The sequence below is a fragment of the Antechinus flavipes genome, chromosome 1 (assembly GCF_016432865.1).
Source record: "Antechinus flavipes isolate AdamAnt ecotype Samford, QLD, Australia chromosome 1, AdamAnt_v2, whole genome shotgun sequence".
NCBI classification, from domain to species: Eukaryota; Metazoa; Chordata; class Mammalia; order Dasyuromorphia; family Dasyuridae; genus Antechinus; species Antechinus flavipes.
In genome coordinates this window covers 492,728,466-492,750,874 of record NC_067398.1, presented here as the reverse complement: position 1 = coordinate 492,750,874, position 22,409 = coordinate 492,728,466, and the positions used below count along the sequence as shown (strand labels likewise).

Here is a 22,409-nt window from a genome sequence, read left to right as displayed (position 1 = left end):
AATAAATATTAAGGTCAAAGGTCAAAAGGTATTGAGTAAGTAGTATAGATAGACACTGGGAAATTGGCTCAATGTAACATTTCCTACAATTTCCTATTCCAAATACTTTTGGCATGTTTTGTCATCTCCATAATTACTTTCTTTAAATTATCCTAGTTTTAGATTAAGTAACAGTAGTATATCCTTTACTTTTTAACACTTCTTCATTGTTAGTAGGCTAGCCAGACAAGTAGTCTACATCTATTTTAAAATTGTTTTTTCCTTATAAATTTATTACATATGCACACACACAAATCATCCATATACACACATACAAAGGGTTGTATGCATATATTTGTATGTATGTATATACACATATGCACGTTTTTTGTGTGTATATAAATATATAATTTGTTTTCCCTATGGGTATTATAGATCCATCCATCCATATATACTCAATATACCTATACTTGCTACATGTATCACATATATATGTATGTGTACACACACATATAGATATGGGATGAATGGATGTATGTTTATTTGCTTATCTGCAAAAATTAGTTCCCTAAACTTATCCCCCCATTTCTCAGCAGCAGAATCATCAGATCTACCCTGCTCAGAGAAATCACAACTCTCTTTGTTTTCCAGAACAACTTAACCTGGAGAGAAGATTTCCTTCTGACTATGTTCTAACTGTACTTTTTTTCTATGCACTTAAAAACTAAATACTGCATTCACAGTGGCCTGTCTTCATTTATATATGCTCTGGATGCATGACTTTGTAATTGCAACTCATAAAAGTGCATGTTAAGAACTCTTTTTCTGTATGATAGATAACTCAGAATTTTTTTCTCCAAGATTATTCTTATACTTCCACTGGTTTATTACCCTTCTTAATGTTCTATGCTTTTCCAAAAAATTACTTGTTTTCATTTCAAAGTCTAGCTCAAGCCTGAACACCTCCAGGATGCCGTTGCTGACCATCTTAGCCCTGTTAACTTCCATTTTTTTTTTCATCTCTTACAGAATTAATTTTCCATGACATATTTTGACTTTAAGTCTCATCCTGTCTTGCCTAGGAACAACTATTTAATTATGTATATGTATTGTCTCCTCAAGTAGACAGTTAAGTTCTTGGAGTAAAGGGATCATGCCCTACATTCAAGTCATCAGTATCTAGCAAAGAACTAAGCACATGATAAGGACATAATAAATACTTGTCAAATGAGTAAGTATTTTGCCACATGTTACTCATTTTAGAAGCCAATTCAATAATCATTTATTAAGCACTACTTAAGTGCCATGCATTAAAAGACAAAAAGCAAAGGAGACCCTGCCCTAAATAGCCAATCTATTAAAGGAAAACAAGATGTACATAGATAAATAATTGTAAAATATATGCAGAGCAAATACAGAGTAATCCAACTGGCAAAGTTCTAACAAATAAAGGAACAAACAAGTAGAGAAGACCTAACAAGTAGAAAAGAAAGCCTCACATAATGGATAACACTTGAGCTGAGTCCTAATGGTAGCGAGGAAGGAATCTAAGGTAGAGATACAGTAGGAAAAAGAAGTTATGGACAAAAAAATATATATATACATATATAGCAAGTGTGTTACTTTGGTTGAAATATAGAGTATGTGAAAAGAAGTAATATGAAGCCAATAAGAAAGATAGTTTGGAATATTGAGGGATTTAAAGTGCAAAATAGAGGCATTTGCAACATATTATTTAAAAAAAACTGCACAGATATTTAGTATGTCATATTATTTTACTAGTTTAAATAGAATCAGCTAACCTTTTGATTACTTTTAGCACAAAAGCATTAAATTTTATTGTATTTTAGTAGTTAATAGTCTTCTAAAAACCCACATGTGCTTAGAGTCATGTGAAACAAGATGATTTTCTGATTCCCTAATACTCTATCACTTCTAGTTCAATTTTATCACATCACTGCACTTCTCTGAATGTGATATATTAGTATGTATTTTAAAAAAATTAAAGGAAATTTGAATTAATTTTTTGAGAATTTCCTAAGACTTTAGGTATAACCCTTGAGGCAGCAGGAGATACCTTGGGGTGTCATGAAATCACTGTGCCAAAAAATTGCATGGAGAATTTCAGTACCCCTAAATAAACAATCCTTATTTGCAACATAATTGCTTTTTAAGTAGTATCCATTATACAACTATGCACTGAAAGACAATGTCAAAAAATAAATGTTAGAGAGTAGAATTAAAACTGATTTCAAATTCTAAGTTTTTAATTCTGTGGTTGTGTGGCTTTTAAAATACTATTGTTATCCAGAAATATGGCCATTCTCCTTTTCTCCCAGAATCTGATTTTTCTTGTCCTATATAAATCTAAAAATGTAGCCACAGCTGAAATAGGTGATAAAGAAGCATAATTAAATAGAACTAGGACAATACTCTAGCCCCCAATTCTTGTTTCTCCCATTTGTCCTGTTCTTCCTAATATCAATTAAGTGCTCCCCGGTGAACTCTAAAAGGGGGGAAGTTAAGGCCAAGTGTATACGGTTAAACACTGAAGGCCAAATGCTTAGTTATGCCCACTCTACTGAATCCAAAGGGAATATTGTGAAGCTATCCAAAGATAGTATCTGGTCCATATGTGTTCTTGTTAATGGGGTCATTTTTAGACCTCTGCCATCTCTCCATAACAGAAGTAATTTTTTTTCAAGTTGTTTCTCTTTAGGATTCATGGAATTTTCTACATTCTTACACCATTTTCTTTTTTGTAAGAATTAATTACTATTGTTTAATCACACTCATTAAAAAGTTAATAGAATTTTAATGCAAATAATATTAAGAGGAGAGATGGAAAATGGTAAGTCTGAAATCAGTCAAAGTCTTTTCCACAAAAATAAAGAAAACTTTAAAATATAAAAACTGTAAATGCTTAGATCAAATTGAAATAAGATGTAGTTTTTTTATATTAAGAAAGGCAAAAGTCTTTGGTGTTGATGAGTTTCCCTATAGCAATAATCTTTTGACATTTCTTCTCTATGTCTGTGAAATGACCAATCTCTGATTAGCATCCATTTACAAGGGCTTCAGAGAAACCATGTTTCTGAATTTGAAGTCATGAGAAGAGATAAAATTCTGGCTTACATACTTCCAATCTATGTGACCATTTGCCAAGTCAATTTAAACTCTCTTAGCCTCAATTTCTTAATCTGTAAAATATAAATAATGATATGTTGTCACTAGGAAATGACATAAATATCAAATCATCATAGAAAGGTCATTTTTGATCATTTCCATGTCAAAACTCTCAATCTTTACCAAAACCTTCCTTAGCTTTTGCTGGTTAATTTAACAGATCTGGCTTTTATAAAAAACAGATTTGCAAAGTATCATTTCTCTTATGGCAAGCTCAGGTACAGGCAACATGATACCCAAAAGCTAAGGTTTTAAAAGGTATCTCCCTAGGGAATAGGAGAATTTTCAGAGGGCAAGACAGGACAAGAAAAGATATATCCCACCAAAGGAACAAAAATCTCCAAGGTGACATATAAGGAGACAATGGACAGAAATGCATAAACAATGGGAAAGGAAGTGGGGTGAATAAAATAAAGGTATACAGGATCTTTCAATGGGCTGCTATTCATTTTATAATCTCTGGAAATTTATCTTGGAAAAAGAAAACCTCAGTAAAAAAAGAAAATGTAAGCTTTTTGGAGTCAGGGTATATCTGTTTCTTATTTTTTTTAATTCCAAGGGTCTAGGAGAGTTATATAGCACAGAGTAGGTGCTGAATAAATGTTGATTGAAAGGGGGAAGGGGAAAGTATAATAGTACCTACTATATGCAACATATTATACTAAATGCTTTTTACAAATACTATCTGACTTAATGCTCACAACAAACTTTCAGAGTTAGTGCTGTTACTATCTCCATTTTACAACTGAGGAAACAGAGGCAATCAGAGATTAGGGGATTCACCCATGGACACACAACTAGTAATTTAAACTCAGATCTTCCTAATTCAGGTCCAGTGCTTTATCTACTGTATCACCTAGTTGCCTTTAGGCAATCAAATCTACTGAACAGAACAGTATAAAATGGAATAATATGATTGTTCATTTTTTGTTGTAGGATAGTCATTTCAATCATTTCTGATTCTTCATGACCCTTTTGAAGGTTTTTCTTTGCAGAGATAATGGAGGTATTTGTCATTTCCTTTTACAACTCATTTTTCAGATAAAAAAAAAAAATAAGGCAAATTAGGTTAGTTACTTGTCCAGGGTTACACAGCTAGTAAGCATATGAGGCTAGATTTTAACTCAGGTATTCCTGATTCCAGATCCATTATTCTATTATTATACATTCTTGTTGCCTTATGTTTGTCCATTACATAAAGCCAGATTTCACTATCTCATGAAAAAACACAGAATTGTATTTGTGTTATCAATAAATACTGTCAACTTTTAAAACCGATTTTTAGCAGGCAAAAATGTCTGATTGGAATGGAGTGGTTGACCCATTCCTGTAAGATGCAAATTGGCAATGTGTCGAAGTTCAAGACCAATTATTGTCCACTGTTATTTATTCTAGCAATGGGCTGAATGAATTCCAAAGGGTTTTCAGTTAGTCCAATAAGAAACACACTCATGACCTATGTATTACTAACTAGTGATTATCTTAGGTTCTATTAGAACTAAGAATAACAGCTCCAGAAGGATCTACATCTAGATTTGTGAATGTGAAAGGAGAGCAATGAGAAGAAAAAGTGACAATTCCCATCTCTACCACAATGAGAAGAATGGAAATATTGAAGAAAGACATGAGCAAATCAATAGACACTGACTCCAAAGAAAAAGAAGAAAGGAGGAAGTTACAAAAGTACTTGTTTAATTTTAAAAAGAGCTATATGGGAGAATTAGAACAGCAAAAAAGAAATTAATATATAAAATCTTGGATAAGATTTTTCCATTTTCCCTTTGGAATATACAAAGAATGGCTATAATGCTAAATCTCATACTAACCCTCCTTTAATGAACAAGAGTCTAGTCAATACTCACTTTCTGATGACCATTACAAAAACTAGTAAAAAATGCAAGTAATCTATATGGTCAAGATAAATAAGAATTAAAATTACTAAATATGTGACCACGATTTAAAAGAAAAATTAAAGAGCATTTTCAAAGACAGTAAAATCAAACCAGAAATGTACTGAAGAAGTTTGAAAGAAAAAAGAAAGGAAGGGAGGGAGGAAGGGAGGGATGGAAGGAAGAAAGCAGGAAGGAAGAGATGGAGGAAGGGAAGAAGGAAGGAAGGAAGGAAGGAAGGTAGGACAGAGGGAATCATTCACAGAAGTATACAAGATTTAGAATTAGAAACTCATTTAGAAAAATAGACAGCAATGAAAAAAACTACAACAAAACATTATTGGGGGAGGGGGGGAAGAAAGGTAATTTTTAAAAAGAATATTACCCAGAGAAATGAATGCGAACTATTTGCATTTTTGTTTTTCTTCCCAGATTATTTTTACCTTCTGAATCCAAATCCAATTCTCTCTGTGCAACAAGAGAACTGTCCAGTTCTACAACATATATTGTATCTAGGATATACTGCAACATACTTAGATGACTGCTTGCCATCTTGGGGAGGGGAAGGGGGAAAGGAGGGAGGGAGGGGAAAAATCAGAACAGAAGCGAGTACAAGGGATAATGTTGTAAAAAAAAATTACCCTGGCATGGATTCTGTCAATAAAAAGTTATTATAAAATAAAATATGACATATGACTGACTAGGCAAAATAAGTTAATCTATCAATAGATACATTTGCACAGGGGATTGGGTGCAGTATTGGGTAGAAGGATTTAATTGGATTGGATTATATTTGGGAAATTGAAGTGCTGTCCATGATGATGATAATGATAAGTCTTATTTATGTAGTGTTTCAAGGTTTACAATCCCAATGAGGTAGGCATTGCAAGTATGGAACTATTATACAAATTTTATAGATGAGGAAATTGAGCCTTAGGGAGGATAAGTGTATTATACAAAGTGCACTTCTAGAAAGTGACAAAATCAAGATTTGAATTCAAGTCTCTTACAGTGTCTTGCCTTCAAACTGGTCATTCTTAACCAGGAGTCCAAGAATTTGTCTTTAAAAATACTTAGATAACTGTTTCATTATAACTGTTATCCTTTGTAGTCATCAGAGTTTTTATTTTATGCATTTAAAAACATAATTCTAAACAAGAAGTCTATAGGTTTCACCAGTCTGCCAAAGAGGTGCCTTCCTGACCCCACCAAAAAAAAAAAAAAGTTATAATTTCTGCTTTAAATGAAGGCTTAAATTGTTTACTATCACCAAGTCCATGTCCTTAATATCAATATTTTCCACTTTAACTGTATGGGATTCTTGCACTTTCAAAATTATCTTCCAGCTATTCTACAAATGCATATATATATATATATATATATATATATATATATATGTATAGTGCATGTGACTAGCTATTTATACATTATCTCCCACATTAAAATGTAAATTCCTTGAGAGGAGAGATTGTTTTCAAGTTCTTTAACACCATTGTGTTTAACATTGTGATATAAATGTTTACTAAAAGCCTGCTAACTGAGTAAAGAATCAAAATTACAAGTAACCTAAAAAAGCAATGAAATTTTATGTGAAAGTTATAAGTAAACTGTGACATTCTCATAGTAGGACATCTATGGCTGGAAAAAGAGGAAAACATATAAAGATAATGAAAGCCAGCAGTTGCAAAGCCTGAGTATTCTTACATTGGTACTCTTGGAACTTTTTTTTAAAAAAAGCTTTCAATGTATTGGATAGCTCCTCTATGTAGAATTCATTTTAAAAAATGGAATAAAATTATTCAGAATGAGAAAGCATTATAACAGTTGATCAGTGAAGTGAGTACCATGTCAAAGAAATCAGAGATTATAGATCAATAGTCATAGATTAATTATAACTATAAAAACTAATAAATTAAATATATAATTTAATATAATAATAATAAACTGTATAAACTAAATAAATAAATAAAAACAAAGAAAAATGTATGTCTTCTGCTTGCTTTTTCTCCTCTGCTACTTCAGTTGTTACTGAAAACTATGTATACCTGTCTCTACTATATATCCTTTCCTCCCAAGTCAGCTCATTCTTACTACTTTCAAAAAAAGTGGAATGAAATTTATGTTAGATGTTTTTGTTGCTTGAGGTGTTTGTATATGTATACACATACATATACACACATATATAAAACCATACTTATAGAATAATTATTTATTTAGCTATTTAAGTTACTATGACTCATCATTATGTTCCTCTTTTTCTATCCATAGGTTTTCTGATGTTTTAATTTAGTCACCAGGGGGAGCTAATACTGTACCTCCAGTGTAATAGGTCGATTCTAAGAAATGAATTAAAAAATAAATAAATAAGAAAATTAAATTCACATTTTAGGGACTTTAAACGAAATATAATCCTAAATTCTTTTCAAGTTTGTCATGAAAGCAAATGTTTCATAAGAATAAGATTACATTTAAAATGTTTTTCTTATTCAACAAAAGGATAAAGATAAAACTTTCCTGCTGACAAAATTTTGAATCATATTGCATTATGACAGGCAGAATCTTTGAGATCACCAGCCCCTTTCTTTTACAGATATGTATCAGTTCCTTAGGAAAAAAAAAAAAAAAAACAGAAATATACAGGTACATAGGTTACTTTCAGGATGTGCTTAGGGAATTACTTTGCACATTCATCTCACATCAAAGAATAATATTACCATTTCCTTAACTTCAAGAGCTACTATAACTTGATTCTACCATCTGCATGTTCACTGAAAATATCAAAAAACAGAGGGATTTTCCAAACTGATAAAAATTTGTAATGCTACAAATGTAATTATATATCCTGACAAACTTTTTTGTTCTAAACTATTTTTTCAGGTCCAAATTCACTTTTAGCACTTTTAATGTGTGCTCAAAGATTTCTATCCCAATAATCTACTTGAATTCATTTACCCAAGAGACAATCTCTTTAAACTTTGAGAAGCTACTCTGGCAATACAGAAGGAGAACGGGTTCAGAGTTTGTGGAATAATCACCTCTAATCGATCAATTTCCCCCTGAAGGTAAAGCTAAAAGAAAGGAAAAGTTGAAGAGTTGCAGTCTTATACCTTGAACTTTAAAGGGACTAAATCCTGAGGGCACATCGTAGAATGATTCCCACTTTCTCCTCCAGATGCCTATTAAGAGGTCATAGATCTCTGTGACACTAGGACCATTCCCCAAAGATAATATCCCTTGTCACTTAACACAAAAGGAAAAACACAGAAACTGGGCACTTTCAATAGTTTTCTTTAATAATTAGCTATTTTGAAATATAACCAAGACTGCCACAAATATCATAATTATCTCATCATTTCAAGTTTAGTAGTGTAATATCTTAATTAGTTTGTAATTATTGTGCTGAATTTCACATTTAAAAGCAAGAATGTGTCAGAGCCAGCATGTGCACAGAAACAGGAACCAATGAAAGCACATGTTACCACAAATGAAAAAAGTTTACAGGTTTTAACACCAAGAAAGAGGTATTCACCTCTACATGATTATTAATTAAGTCCTAAATGTATGAATGTTAAGGACCACGCCTAAATGTGAAAGCAGTTCGCAATTTGACATGAAGACAAAGTGATTGCTTTCAACACCATAATTGATCAGGGAAAGATATAGAAACTGGAAGATCATGGTCCAAAGGACAGAATATTGAACTAATCCCAGCTCTGCAATTAATAATTTGTGTGATCTTAGAAAAAATCACTTGATTTCTCTGGCCTCAACATTTTATCTATAAAATGAAGGACTGAGATTAGATGACTCTAAAGTCTCTTCTAGGTTTAGATACACAACCAGATACTCCAGTTACAGTTACTGTGGCAGATTGAGAGTTAAGGGGGAGGGGGAAGTAAAATGAAACAAAAGCAAATAATTAGACCATTATCATTACAACATTAAATACAAAGCATGAAATAAAGATTCATTTAAATACATTATATCACCAACAATCAGACCTGCAATCTTAACTTATGTACATATTAATAGTGTTTGTTTCTTCTAATTTCTATTTTACCATTTGAAGTTGGTAATTAAAACAAATTTTAAATTTAAAGTACAGAAAGTAATTTAATTATATCACTGATTCACAGAATTCTCTACCTAATCACCTAACTAATTTGTTATAAAAATAAAATTGAATAGAAGTTTATAAATAAGGCTTCTGGCTTCTGATCAAAGGAAAGTCTAACTTACAATAACACTGTTTTCAAAACTTTATGTATGGAATGATAACTAAATAATAATCCAACAGCTATTTTTATAACTGAAAACACGAATTAAAAACACATACGCTGTAGTGGCAAAGCTGTTCCTGAAACCTGCTTCTCCTTAAATTTTCAAGTTACATACTTAATATAGCAACATCTGTCATATAGAAGGGGGCAGGAGGGGTTGGGGAGAGAAGGGAAAGAGAGAGAGAGAGAGAGAGAGAGAGAGAGAGAGAGAGAGAGAGAGAGAGAGAGAGAGAGAGACAGATAGATAGATAGATAATCTTTCAATGCATCCCTTTATAAATCCTTGTTTCCTAAACCTAAGAACATGCATAAATTCTGGTAATTAACAGGCACAAAAATGCGTTGCTTTTATACAGATGCCTTATTTTATAGATGATCTAATACCAAAAACATTAAGAGAAAAATCATGGGCTAAATCTCAATATAAAAATTATTACTATGAAATTGGAAATTTGAAAATTACTAAGTATTCATGACCGAGCAAAACTCCTAAGATCCCTCCTTCAAAACAGGAAAGAGAAGTTCATTCAGCCAACAGCTTAGAGGTTAGAACCAATTGAGGATAATCACTTTTACTTCCGGAAGATAAACATAAAGGCAAACAGATTCAGGGCACAGACTATTAAATTAACATATTCAGTCCCACCTCATTCGGGAAAACTAACACCAGAAGGGAGTTTTGCAGCGGACATTCTTTCAAGAATGAACTGAGAACTTTTCAGTATTTATTTGACAGATTTCTTTCTGGGGGTAGGAGGAGGGAAAATAGTAACAGAAGATTCTATGATTCTAAAGGTTAAAAAAAGGGAGGGAAGAAAATTTTGAGGGGTTAAAAAAAGGATAATCACTGCTGTTACTTTATGTTTTATTAACTTAAGTCTAAAAAAAAAAAAAGACCCCATTCTTTTCATGTAGTTTAAACAAACTCTGGATTTTAATCAATTGATATTTAGTAAGTACTTGCTACTATTATGTGTCAATCATTCCTGCTAAGCCCTGGGTATACAAACAAAACAAACAAACAAATAAACAAATAAAGTAAAAGATAAAGCCCTGCTTTCAAGGAACTTAAAATCTAATGAAGAAAATAAAATGCAAATACACACATGCAAAGCAAGCATTATCTAGTATAAATGAAATAATAGAGGGAAGATTTGAGAATTAAGTGTTGGAGAAGAGAATTTAGAAAATGTTTATCAAAGTCCTCATAATGATGAAAATATATTTGAATGTGCAAGCAGAATTTGAGGCTCAGTTTTAGGATCCTTGATCTGTTGATTTCTAAGTCGAGGAACACTGTCTTTAAGCTAACATGATCATGTAAAATGTATTCTTTTTTTCTTTTTTCTTTTTTTTACTGGTTCTTTGGCAAATGACTACAATTTGCACAAAACATAAAAGAATTTTTGTAACTGCAAAGAGCAGTAATGTTATGTACTCTGCAAAAAATATCCATATAGTAGTCTAAGCCATTATGTTCAATTATATAGTACCTGACACACAATATGCACTTAACATATGCTTGTTGACTGACCAAGTAACCAACTACCTAAAGTCCTATATATAATGATATATTCATACATGCAATAAACTCCTTTGTGTCAATACTGGTCTAATGTACCAGTCAATGTGCGCCATCAACAACATCTTTACAAATATCTGCATTTGGATGGGCAATCACTACTTAACAAAAGACTAAGAATTCCTTTTCATATTTATGTCTAGGTTTATCACACTAACAATTTGAAAACGTCTTTTCTCAATGATCAGAATTTGCAACACAGAGTGAAGGAAAGTGACTCAAAAGAAGAAATGTATAACATAACCAAATGAACTATTAGACATTTATCTTACTAAAGGTAGCTGAGTTTTGAGGATTTACAGTGCTAGTTCACAGTCTGTTTTGTAAATGTAATTTAGTCTTAGTAATCTCAGCTCTCCCTACAGCACCCTGCCATTAAATCTGTGCTGAGAAGTGTGATGAGACCCTTCCAGCTTCCCGCCCTCTTCACCCCCTACAAGGATTGGCAAGAAATGATAGGGTTTGTGGATTAGTAAAATAAGAGGTTCTGTATGTTTTTTCTTCTTTAAATATATATTTTGATAATGTGTCTTCTGCATCCAAAAGCCCCAGAGCATTAGCAAGCTCATTTCACTGCCTTCTTGGACTTTTTGGTGCAAGAGAGCAAAGCTAGAGAAGAAATACAGGTGGTTTCCATTTACTGCTATATTCTGAATCATATTATTTTATTTATATCATACGCTCTTTCCCCCATCCCCCTAAGCAACAGTGATACTGAATTTATTTGCCCATGATGCAGAGGAGACCAGAGACACTACGTCTTTAGCCCCCCAAAAGAGCAGAACTCACCTGTATGAATATCATCCTGTCCCTTCAAATCCAAAAGATCAATTTAATTATTTTAATTCCAGTCTACCTCAAAAGATGCCTGTTCTTATGGACTCAGGGCTAGAAGGGACCTGAGGGATCATCTAATCCAATTGTCACATTTTACAAAAAAGCAAAGTGAGGCATGGAATGGTTAGTGTAGCAAACATAGCTTGGATCTGGACTCAGGAGAGATTTAGATTTAATTCCTATCTTGAATCCTTTCTATATGTGTGACTATGGGCAAGTCACTTTAAAAATGTAAAATTCAATTTCCTCATCTTATAAAATGGGGGAGAGGGAAAGGAGTAATACTAGCCTCTACACTGTGGTGGGTTGTTTTTCTAAGTCGCAAAAAAAGCGTATTTTATTAAAGTGCTTTGCCAGTCTTAAATTGCTATATGAAAGTTAACTATTATTATTGTCTAAAGACACCTAATGTGTTAGTGACAGAGCTATGACCAAGACCCAGGTTTCCCAATTTCAGTCCAATGAGAATTAGTGGGTAGAGTGACAAAACAAACATTGAATTTTGAGTGAAGGGACTTGACTTTAAGTTATAGCTTGCTCTTACTTAAGAGCAAGTCATGCAACCATAACATATCTTACTTTTCTTACCTGTAAAATGAGGCATTTGAATTAGATAATTTTTGAGATCCTTTCTAACTTGAACATTCCTTAAGATCAGATATCCCTTACTTTAGACTTGAGCTAAACTAGCCTATCAGATTTGTAAGAATAAGGTGATAATTAACTCATGTGAGTCACAATTTACTCAACTGTAAAATGGGTTACTGTAAAGATAGGACTGCTGTCAAGCACTAGAAAAAAGTGAGGTACCATTTTCTACTGCTTTTCTTCTGACCAATACCAAAACATATTGCTTTTTTATTATCCTATTTAAGTATTAAGTATTCTACCAACTGAAGACTAAAAGAAGGATTCTGGGATCATTTAGAAAACTAGTTTTATTTCAGAGTACATAAGGACTCCTTGATGAAATCGATACAGATTTGAATGCAGGAGTAACAGCATCCAATATTTCCAAGGTTCCTTCATAATGGAAATAACTTGGAGTCAGAACTTGCTTCAGATTTGACCTGTTCTCCAGTATCTGGACTATTCTAGACAAAGTCCTATATGTACTGCCAGATTTTAACACAGCTCAAAGAAAAGAAGAAAATAGGCATTTGTTAAATTTGTTAAATATCTACTATTATTACTATTATGATACCCATTTTACAGAGGAAGAAACTAAGACACACTAAGGTTAAGTAACATGTTCTGGATCACACAGCCAGTAAGTATCTAAGGCCATTTAATTTCTCTGAATATTAATTTTCTCACAAAATTGGAATAGTGGTATTTATTTGGCTCTCAGGATTGCTGTGCAAATCAATAAGAATTAGTCCAATTCTAAATTTTGTCTCCAGATCTACTGTGTCACCAGCTACATAGGTAGGCAAGTGATGGAAAATATTCACCAGAATGGGCTCTTTGGTCTGTTGGCTTACTCTTAAGAAAACCCACAAAATAAAAGTATTAGTAGAATTATAGTAACATAATAGTCAGTTGAGGCCAGGAATATGTCTATAATAGGGCCTTCTTGGAAACAAACATTAAGAATGATCAGACCAAAAACCATGTCTGAATTTTCTGACATTCTGGAAAGCATTAACAGCTCTGACATGCAGCATTCTGCATTATTTACATGCTAATGTCCCACTACTGATCAGAATGGCCCACTTTTCCAAAGTAATATTCAACAAAGAAGTTTCGTGTCTTGTTCTGGCTATGAAGAGAGAAGCATGAGATAGGGTTATAGAGCATAGAGGGGAAAGTAGAAAGTACATGTGAAAGAGAAAAGGAAATGGTAAGAGAATATAAAAAAGAGAGTAGGGAGAGAGGAAACTAGGAAAATCTAGATGGCAACAACTGAAAATACATGGAGGAAGACACAAAAAACAATGTGTTGGTCTCTGTAGTAAGCAAAAATTATTGTGAAATTCAGAAAGAATGAAAAATTTAAAAGGAACAAACTAAAAGAAATCAAAAATGGAGAATGTAAATAAAGGAAAAACAAATATAATTTTTGGATGAAGCCACAAATAATACCTTTGTCAGTCAGAAAGAGTGAGTTTAAGGAAATCTTACTGCTGACATAAAGCAAAAGAAAAACTGGAGAGGTCAAACCTTCCACTGAAAACATTTCAACTAAGGAGAAGAGTCCTATTTTTTTGGCAATTAAAATGTTTCTAAGGGTTCCAAACTTTCCCAAACTATTCTGGAGTTAATCGAAGATTTCCCTTTGACTGACAAAGGGTGACCTTAAACAGAGCTGCTTTCTTCAGATTCTATCTGTTCCTCCTCTTCTAATCTATTTCCAATCTCTACTCCTCCCCAAACTTTTTCTCTAGCCCAGGTCATTTTGTATAAGAGACAGGCCAATGCCTATCAAATTCTGAACATCATTTCATCCCCATACATAAGATATTGAATTCTGCTTGACATGAGCATTCTCGTGCATAAATGGTGAATTATGCCTGGACTAAGGCAGTAATAAATAGCTTTAATTTGTGAGGACTCTCATCACCACCACAATCTTCAATGCTCTGTTATGACAAAGTGGTAACAAGAGTAAAGGCTTCTAGTTCAATGAGGAATGAGTTATGACAGGTCTCATCAAGCTGCAAAGGCTTTGAGTAGGGGTCCATTTGAAGACCATTCTAGCTATATTTGGAAGAAGACTGTCCAGATGATAAACAGCAAATTATAATAAAATCTACTAAGTCAATTTAATAGTTTCAGTCCATAATAATAGAGAAAGCACTAATGAAGACATACAGATATACATCTATCTATTTATGTATATATATATCATAAAGAACCCACAAGAATAGCATAAAATTAAACATCTTAATGAATGGTTTTTCCATCATCTTTATGAAATATATCTTCAGCATAAACTAAATCTATACAAAACAACAGTATTTAATCATTCAGCAATTACTGCCTTTGATCATTATACTTATTTAGAATAAAGACCATATCCAATGCTCATAGAATCAACTACAATGGAAGGTACAGAGCAGACACAAAATAAAAACATTTTAAAGGATAATTAAGGGATTAAGTTATATCAAATATAAAGTAATATTATAGGAAGATATCTTTTTCCCTAAAGTGAAATATCCCACCACAACATATCCTGAATAACTTTTCAGATTATTATGTCTTTAACAATAATTTAAAACTTCTCAAGTACAGTAAGAGAAAAAAAAAAAAAAAACAATTTGAAGTTAGGATGAGAGGCTGGGTTAGAGTTTGTGTGATCCTGGCTAGGTCAAGTGACTGAGACACATTTCCTCATAAAATAAGAAAAACCATTTATTTAGCTTTCAGAATTGCAGTAAGAAATGATAAGATGATGTACATAAAGAGCTTTGTAAACATAAAGCTTTATATACTTGTAAGCTGGATTTTATTTATCTGACCAAAGTAACCAGTGAATTATTTTGTTAGGACAAAATGCTTCACTAAAAATAGGATCTGTAGAAGTGCATGATGCCTTTGGCAGGACCTTTTAAAAATATTACATTCTGTGACATGTATTCAGTGATGTCAATGAAATAAATATGTATTGGTAATGTCTACACTGTATTTATTGACTATATCTGATGTCTGCTGCAGTCAGAGAAGTGTGGTATTTAGGGGGGGAAAAACCTATAATATCATCAAATATTAAAAAGTAAAATGAAATAATGTAACATGCCCCACCAATGTCCACATAGTAAATTAATTATGAGACTCTTCAGAAAAGAAATTTTAAAGTACCAGAACCAGTACTAGGTTACAAGTGAGGAGGTCTGAATGTTATTGCCAATTCTGTTGCTAAATTGGGCAAGTAAATAAATCAAATTCTTTCACCTCAATGTACATGTGTACAATATGGATAATGTAGTAATACTTTATTTATCTCACAGAATTATTATGAGGATAATGTTAGAATTTATTAGAAAAGCTGACACCATGTAATTGGGATATGCAGACCGGAAGCATGGCTAAAATGAAAGCTATAGCCCATACATTCCAGGTGTTCTCAGTCAGGCACAGCCAAAAAAGTTATCTCATCATCAATTTCAATTATTGAGAACCTTTTATGTACCTGGAAACTTCAGATGCAAGTATGAAAAAAAAAATCACCACAATTTCTGACTTCAAGATTTTTGAAATACAGTAAACACAAGAGCTTCAACTATATATAATTCCCTACATGTACTCAAAGTCAAAAGACAAGTTTGCTCCAGACTTTGTTGCAAATGAGCCCTTACTCTCTAAATATCACTAGCCCTACCAAGACATTCAAGTATATGAGTAAAACTTTTCCAGAGGGGGATAATATATTTTTAAAAAATTAACTGGAAAAATCAGAAATAGAATAAAATAAGAAGACACAAAGTGATAAGTATTGTTTACCTGTCAGTTGACATTGATTAATCTTGTGTTCTGTGATATCGCTCAGTGACTCAAACACCTGGAGGCAGCTGTCACAGCTGTGCACAGCTTCTTCCTCTAACTCCTCCCCATCTTCTGGCCTTTTCTTACAATCTAATGCATCTCCATCTTCTATCTTGTCTTCTAATTTACAGTTGGGGTCTGAAAGAAAAGTAAGTCTGTGATTTTGGGGCATCAAAAACCAAATTCCTTTAAAACGGTATTTGATCTTCTTGCTACTAAAAGGATAGAAATAGCATTTTCCTTGAATTTGTCACAGAACAGGATCATTGCCTGTTTTACTGCCAAATAAACCGAGGTGACATTCTTCCCTAAATTTTGTTCTGTTCTCAGTTTGGAAAGGTGCCTTATTTTCACCACTACTGTGCAGTTCTTCTTTCACTTCCCTATTCAAGCATTCCTTCCATACTTCCATGTTAATTTAGTAAAGTCTGTCACAGCTATAGAATGACATTGATCACTTTTTAAAATACAAACATGAAAAAAAAAAAAACAAATAAATCACCTTTTAAAATTGAATAGTCTCCAATGAAAAGAAAAAACCAGCATGTTTAAGGATGAATTACTTTTCAGTTAAATATACTGTTTCACGGGAAATTACCAGAATTAGCCAAAAGCCTAGAATAAACTCAGCTAATTACCATAGGCATGAAATTGACCTTTACTCATAAAATGGTCAAAACACACAGTAACCCTATTATTTGCTAGACAGTGGTAGAAAAATAAACTCCACTAAACAACAAAATGTACATAAACTAGAATCTACATTTAGTGGGGTTCTCTTGCTTTTGAAGTGTTAAAACAAAAAAGGGAGAGGGGCTAGTGGAGGTAAAATTAAAAAATTACAACCAAACTGTAGTCAATTATAATAAACTATCACTATATTTGGAAATGTTAGTGGCAGATTGATTAAATATTTTTATAATCCATACCATTTTCATTTTCTCTGAAAAGTCAGCAATGCAAATATACATCTGAATAGTGAAATACAGACAATACTTAGCACATAATTGGAACTCAACATGTTGTTAGAAATCATTTTCTTTCATAGTAGGATAATATTCCCGTCTATTTCCATGACACTACTTTGCTTTGCAGATGACAAATATGCAGAAAAACTTATATTTATTTAAGTTAGGACATACAATGCAGTGGCTTAACTACTTGCGATCCTATATTTTTTCTTCCATTAACACTCTCCAACATTATAAACAAATAGCATTTCAGAATTAATTAAAAGCTAATTTTTATATTTACATTTTTGAGAGTTGTAGTATACTTATTTCTTATATTATATATTATTATATATTAAATGGGAAATTGAGCAATATCTTGAAGAAAGTACATGGTTCAAGTTTATTTTTAGCTAAACCTAGGTTTTTTTTTTAATACTTTGATTATGAGATAATTGATAAATTTTCATCTAATATTCACAAAAATCTCAAAAAACCCACTTACAAAACATTGTTCTGGGGAAGTCAATGAAATCTCATTACAACTCTCTTTACTCTGAAAATGATACCTCCAGCTGCCTTGTCTTTAATGCAATGCCACTAGTCACACTGAGTTTCACTTAAAGCCCTCCCACTTTTCCTGCAGCTGTTGCAAACTCCTTTTTCCTATCTGCAATAAATAGCAGCCAGACCACCACTCCCCAAATGATTCACATATGTCTAAAATCCACCTATGTGTCAACATTTTATCAAGAAATCTTTTGTACCATGAAAACTGATAAGAGTTTACCTCAAAAAAAAAATACAAAATTAAAAACAAAGTATTTTTAATGGAATTAGTCAAGCTAATTATTTAGATGGAGTTGCCATTTGAAAAGTATTATTGCAATCTGTTTAAAAATCCTTTTTTTTAAAGCATATACACTTAAGAAGAAACAACTAGAGGGTGTTTTTAATTTGTTTTAATACAGTACTTAAAATAACACTATATGTAAATGTCAGAATTATCAATGAGTACTTCATGATGATAAAGAAGAAAAAGGGAAGCAGGTAGAGAAGAGAAATTCCATAAAAATAATTTTCTTCAGGTAAAAACATACTAAATGTCTCCAAATGTAAAAGCTGTCACCCATACTTATACTTTCCAGAGGTGATTCTGGGTGATGAAACCAATGGAACCACCTCTTACTCATTTTTGATATTTTATCTGAAGTTTCAGAAGTTGTAAACAGGAAAACTTTCCAAGTTTCTCTACAGGCTTTAACCAAATGCTTTAAAAATACTGCCAGGTTAGACAGCAATTCAGAAAAAAAGAAATAACTATCTTAACTATTGCAGCCTGACCCCAACATCATTAAACACTTGTTGGAAGGCAGCATGTGTGTACATTGTATACATGAGTTGTTTAGCTTGCATTCCCAGCTTTATCTCGTAAAACTGACAGTACTCAGGGAAATATGGGTGCTGGGTCTGAATTTTAACATGGGTATTTAAATGCTACACATAAAGTTTACAGACTTGTTTGTTTAAAAAAAAAAAAAAAGAATAGAGTCTGACTGCCCTAAGTATCAGGACAGGGACAGGACAGAAAAAAAGCAGAAATCCCCATATTTCTTATTCAAGAATATTAACATCTGAAGAAAATCCAATCCCACCTACTGCATAAATATTAAAACAAAGCAAAACATGTGATACTGGATGCCTTGGGTCTAAACAATTGCTCTAATCTATCCTTCTTATAGGGAGTCCAGTTATTAAAATTAGGGTCATTTTAAGTATAATAAAAATGTTTTGGGGTTGGGTGTTTTTTTTTTTTTTTTTGCTTCTACTTCTACATTTACAGATATAACCCTACAGGGACCTAAATCAGTCAAGCTTATTCACTTCTGCTGCAACTTTAGAATGCATGCTCCAGCCAACTGGCGAATTTGTTTTTAGGTCAACACTTAAGTGGGACCCTCTGGGAGATGGGTTCGATTATAGCCTATGATGCCTTGGTGTAATGAGTTCTTGAAGTCTCAGCCTCTTTCTTGGTAAATGGATTTATACATTCTTCATTTTCATAAAGACTCTCCCATATAAGTCCAAAATGTCTTTAGGATTTGTTTGTTTGGACCTTTTTTCCCCTTCATCACTATCATTTATAAAGATTTGGGGCAATTTAAAATGACAATCAAGCTCATTTCCCAGAGGTAACTACACTTCAGTAATTGCACAGAGCCTTCATTATGTAGTTTTTATAAAGCCCTTTGAGATCCTAACATAAAAAGTATTTTATTACTATGCTATCCATCCTAATTGGCTTTCTCTTTCCTACTTTCAGTCTTAGTGACTGTATGTTTAACCTGAACCCCTCACTCCAGGTCCACTGTATTCATTGCATCAAATTTATTAACACTTTCAAATGACACTCTCTCTATATCTGAAACAAGCAAGTGCCTCCTGTCCTCAAATTGTTCATTACAAACACTGCCACAGACACTACTATCCCTCTCTCCCAATCACAAGGGATATAACATATAGATAAAACTCATCTTGGCCACTTTTCACCTCTTCCTTTCCAAACTGTCTGCAAAGCTTCAATGAATAATTAGCCAAAATGGAAAAGAGACCTGAATTTGAAACAAAAATATATTCAGCAGTGAACACAATTTTTAAAAAATTAATGAATTTTACTGATCATTTTAGCATTATTTATAAATGGAAATTAAAATTAGATTTTCCCATTACTGTATTCTAGTAGGTGGGGCTTTCCTTCTTTTTCCTCCTCCTTCTCCTCCTCCTTATAAGAGATGTTATTGCTGTAACTTGGTTTAATAAAACCACAACTTTGGGGAAAATGAAAAATTGCCCTGGCTTAAAAGAGTTGGAGGCAATAAACCCATGGACTTCAATTAATTTCAAGTGTGGGATCAGTTTAAGGCTGAGCAGTAGAAATTCTATTCTGTCCATGTAAAAATGAGGTTTCACCACATTTACTTTTTATAACCTATATAAAAGTCAAGTAAAAGTAATGAATATCTAAAAGCCATCTCAGTGGACTGGCAAAGACTATCTGTATTCTTGAAACTCATCTTACATATTTCTCTCTGTGCAACAAGGATCCATGCCTGATCAGAGCTAAAATGTCAAACTACTGAGAAAACAGCCCAATTTCTAATCCATTTCACTGCCTTGTAATGGACCTCCTTCCAAGCCACTTTCGCATGGAAAAGCACTGGCCAAAGAAAGGAAAACTTAAGAGATCATGTGGTTATAATTATTACCAGGCAAGGAATATTTCTGCAGCTCAGTGGTAAAGTAAAACTCTGTCGCTCTCTGCTCCCAATAGTGTCCATCGCAAAACAACTGCCTCATTAAATCTCTGCAGTAAGATTAATATGCCGTAGCTGCACTACATTTATAACTTGGTACTCTATAAAAAGCACATTTAATGGTAAGAGCCAGAGCTTAGATACAAAGTATTACTATAAAAACTTCTGGCAGCATGTACATAGAGCAGGCCTTCTCTGCCCCTTGCAGAAGATATAAATGAGCTTATTTCAGGTTAATTCTAATCATCAATCCCGATCTAAAATCCAGAATCAATTTTTATGATAGTGGCAGAACATGAGTTAGAGGGAATGATGTAAATATGTGAAAGCGAGAAGACTACTTAATAACAAAAACTGGCAAGAGATGAATGAACCAAAATATACACTTATATATGCATGCAATGTTAAAATTGGACCATCTCCTAAGTCTATTCTACAGTCATAGCCAGCTTTTCACCAAATTAAACAACCATGGCATTTATTAATGCTCAACCTTGAATCAACTAATATCATTGGAACAAATCCAGAGAACTGCCAATAAAAAGTACACAGAATATTCTGCTTAAGAGCAAACCTTCAGTTAAGTCCTCATGAATTCCTGAAGAGCAAGTTAATGAACTAACTGTGAAAAGTAAAAAGACTTAAGGAAATATATTCACAATGTCCTGTGTCAGAAATAATTTTTTAAATTAAATCTATCACTTTTATGCAAAATTGCTGAAATATTGAGAAGAATCCAATCATATCCACTCCATAAACACTAAACAAACAAATAAAACATGTTAAACTGGAAGCCTTAGCATTAAAAAAACATAATTCCTCCAATCAACTCTTCTTATAGTGTCTACTTCTTAAAATATATTCCATATGTTATGATATAAATGTGTGTATTATGCTATACTTGCATTATATTTTTAAAATCATTACAATCCAGCTTTTAACACATAGAAAGAACTCAAAAAATGTATGCTAAGTCAGTGAATTATTCATACATGAAAAAATTTCCTTTGTTACTACCAGAAATATGTGATAAAGTGACAATTCATGAGTAATGTATAATAATCCACGAGAAATATGACATATTGACAATTCATGAGCAATAATCCATGAGAAATATATGATACATTGACAATTCATGAGTAATATATAATAATCCATGAGAAATAGATGATCTACTGACGATTCATAAGTACTTCATACCAAGTTACAACTATTTCTGTCAATATTTCCCTTTAAAAGATCCATATTTGTACAAAGATCTAATCAGAAGTTTTAGTGACATATTTAACTTCCCTTGTCTAAAAATCAAACTAAGCTGTTGCTTATTTAAATCAGACCCTGTGCATTAGAGTTCCTTTCCCATTAGGGTTTCCAAATTTATTTCACTGGTCTTTAACATGTAAGAAAAATAAGGGAAAACCTATCACCTTAAAACTTTAAAGAAATAACAATTTCTCTTTCAGGAGAGAGTCTAACCAGGAGCAGTAGCCTTCCTGGTATCCTGAAATTGATGTATGGGATTTTTCCTTTTTCCTTTGCTGGTTCTAGAAATGAGTTGAAAACTCCTTAAGATGAAAACAGGTTTAGGGAACATAAATTGCACACTATTATAAAATGGTAAGCAGGCACTAATGAAGGAATGCAGCATTACCAGACTGTGTGGCCGTCTGTCCTACACCCTCCTGATGGTCCTCTGCCTCATTTTCTTCTACTGAAAAGAAAAGGTAAACAAACAAAACAAAACAAAATAAAACAAAGATGTTAGGTGGGATAGCTGAAATGAACATTGTTGATCTTCGGACCTTACCCCTGAAGGTCAATTACAGCCACCCAGCATGGATGACCAATCACAGTAATAAGATTTTGCTCTCTACTACCAAAACCAAGCCACTGAGGTAAAGAAA

The 22,409-nt window shown here is 32.8% G+C and overlaps 1 protein-coding gene across 5 annotated transcripts in view; it reads right to left on the bottom strand.

The window, feature by feature from the left end:
* ZNF521 (zinc finger protein 521) overlaps positions 1 to 22,409 on the bottom strand; it is a 348,951-nt gene that overhangs the window by 292,565 nt on the left and 33,977 nt on the right. For 3 of the 5 annotated variants that reach the window (XM_051970319.1, XM_051970320.1, XM_051970323.1), the window contains 2 exons: positions 22,157 to 22,216; positions 16,200 to 16,379 (listed from right to left, as the gene is read on the bottom strand). In XM_051970319.1, coding sequence (XP_051826279.1) covers positions 16,200 to 16,379; positions 22,157 to 22,216 — 240 coding nt within the window. The remainder of the gene's footprint in view (positions 1 to 16,199; positions 16,380 to 22,156; positions 22,217 to 22,409) is intronic. The other 2 variants (XM_051970321.1, XM_051970322.1) reach the window with 2 other exon arrangements.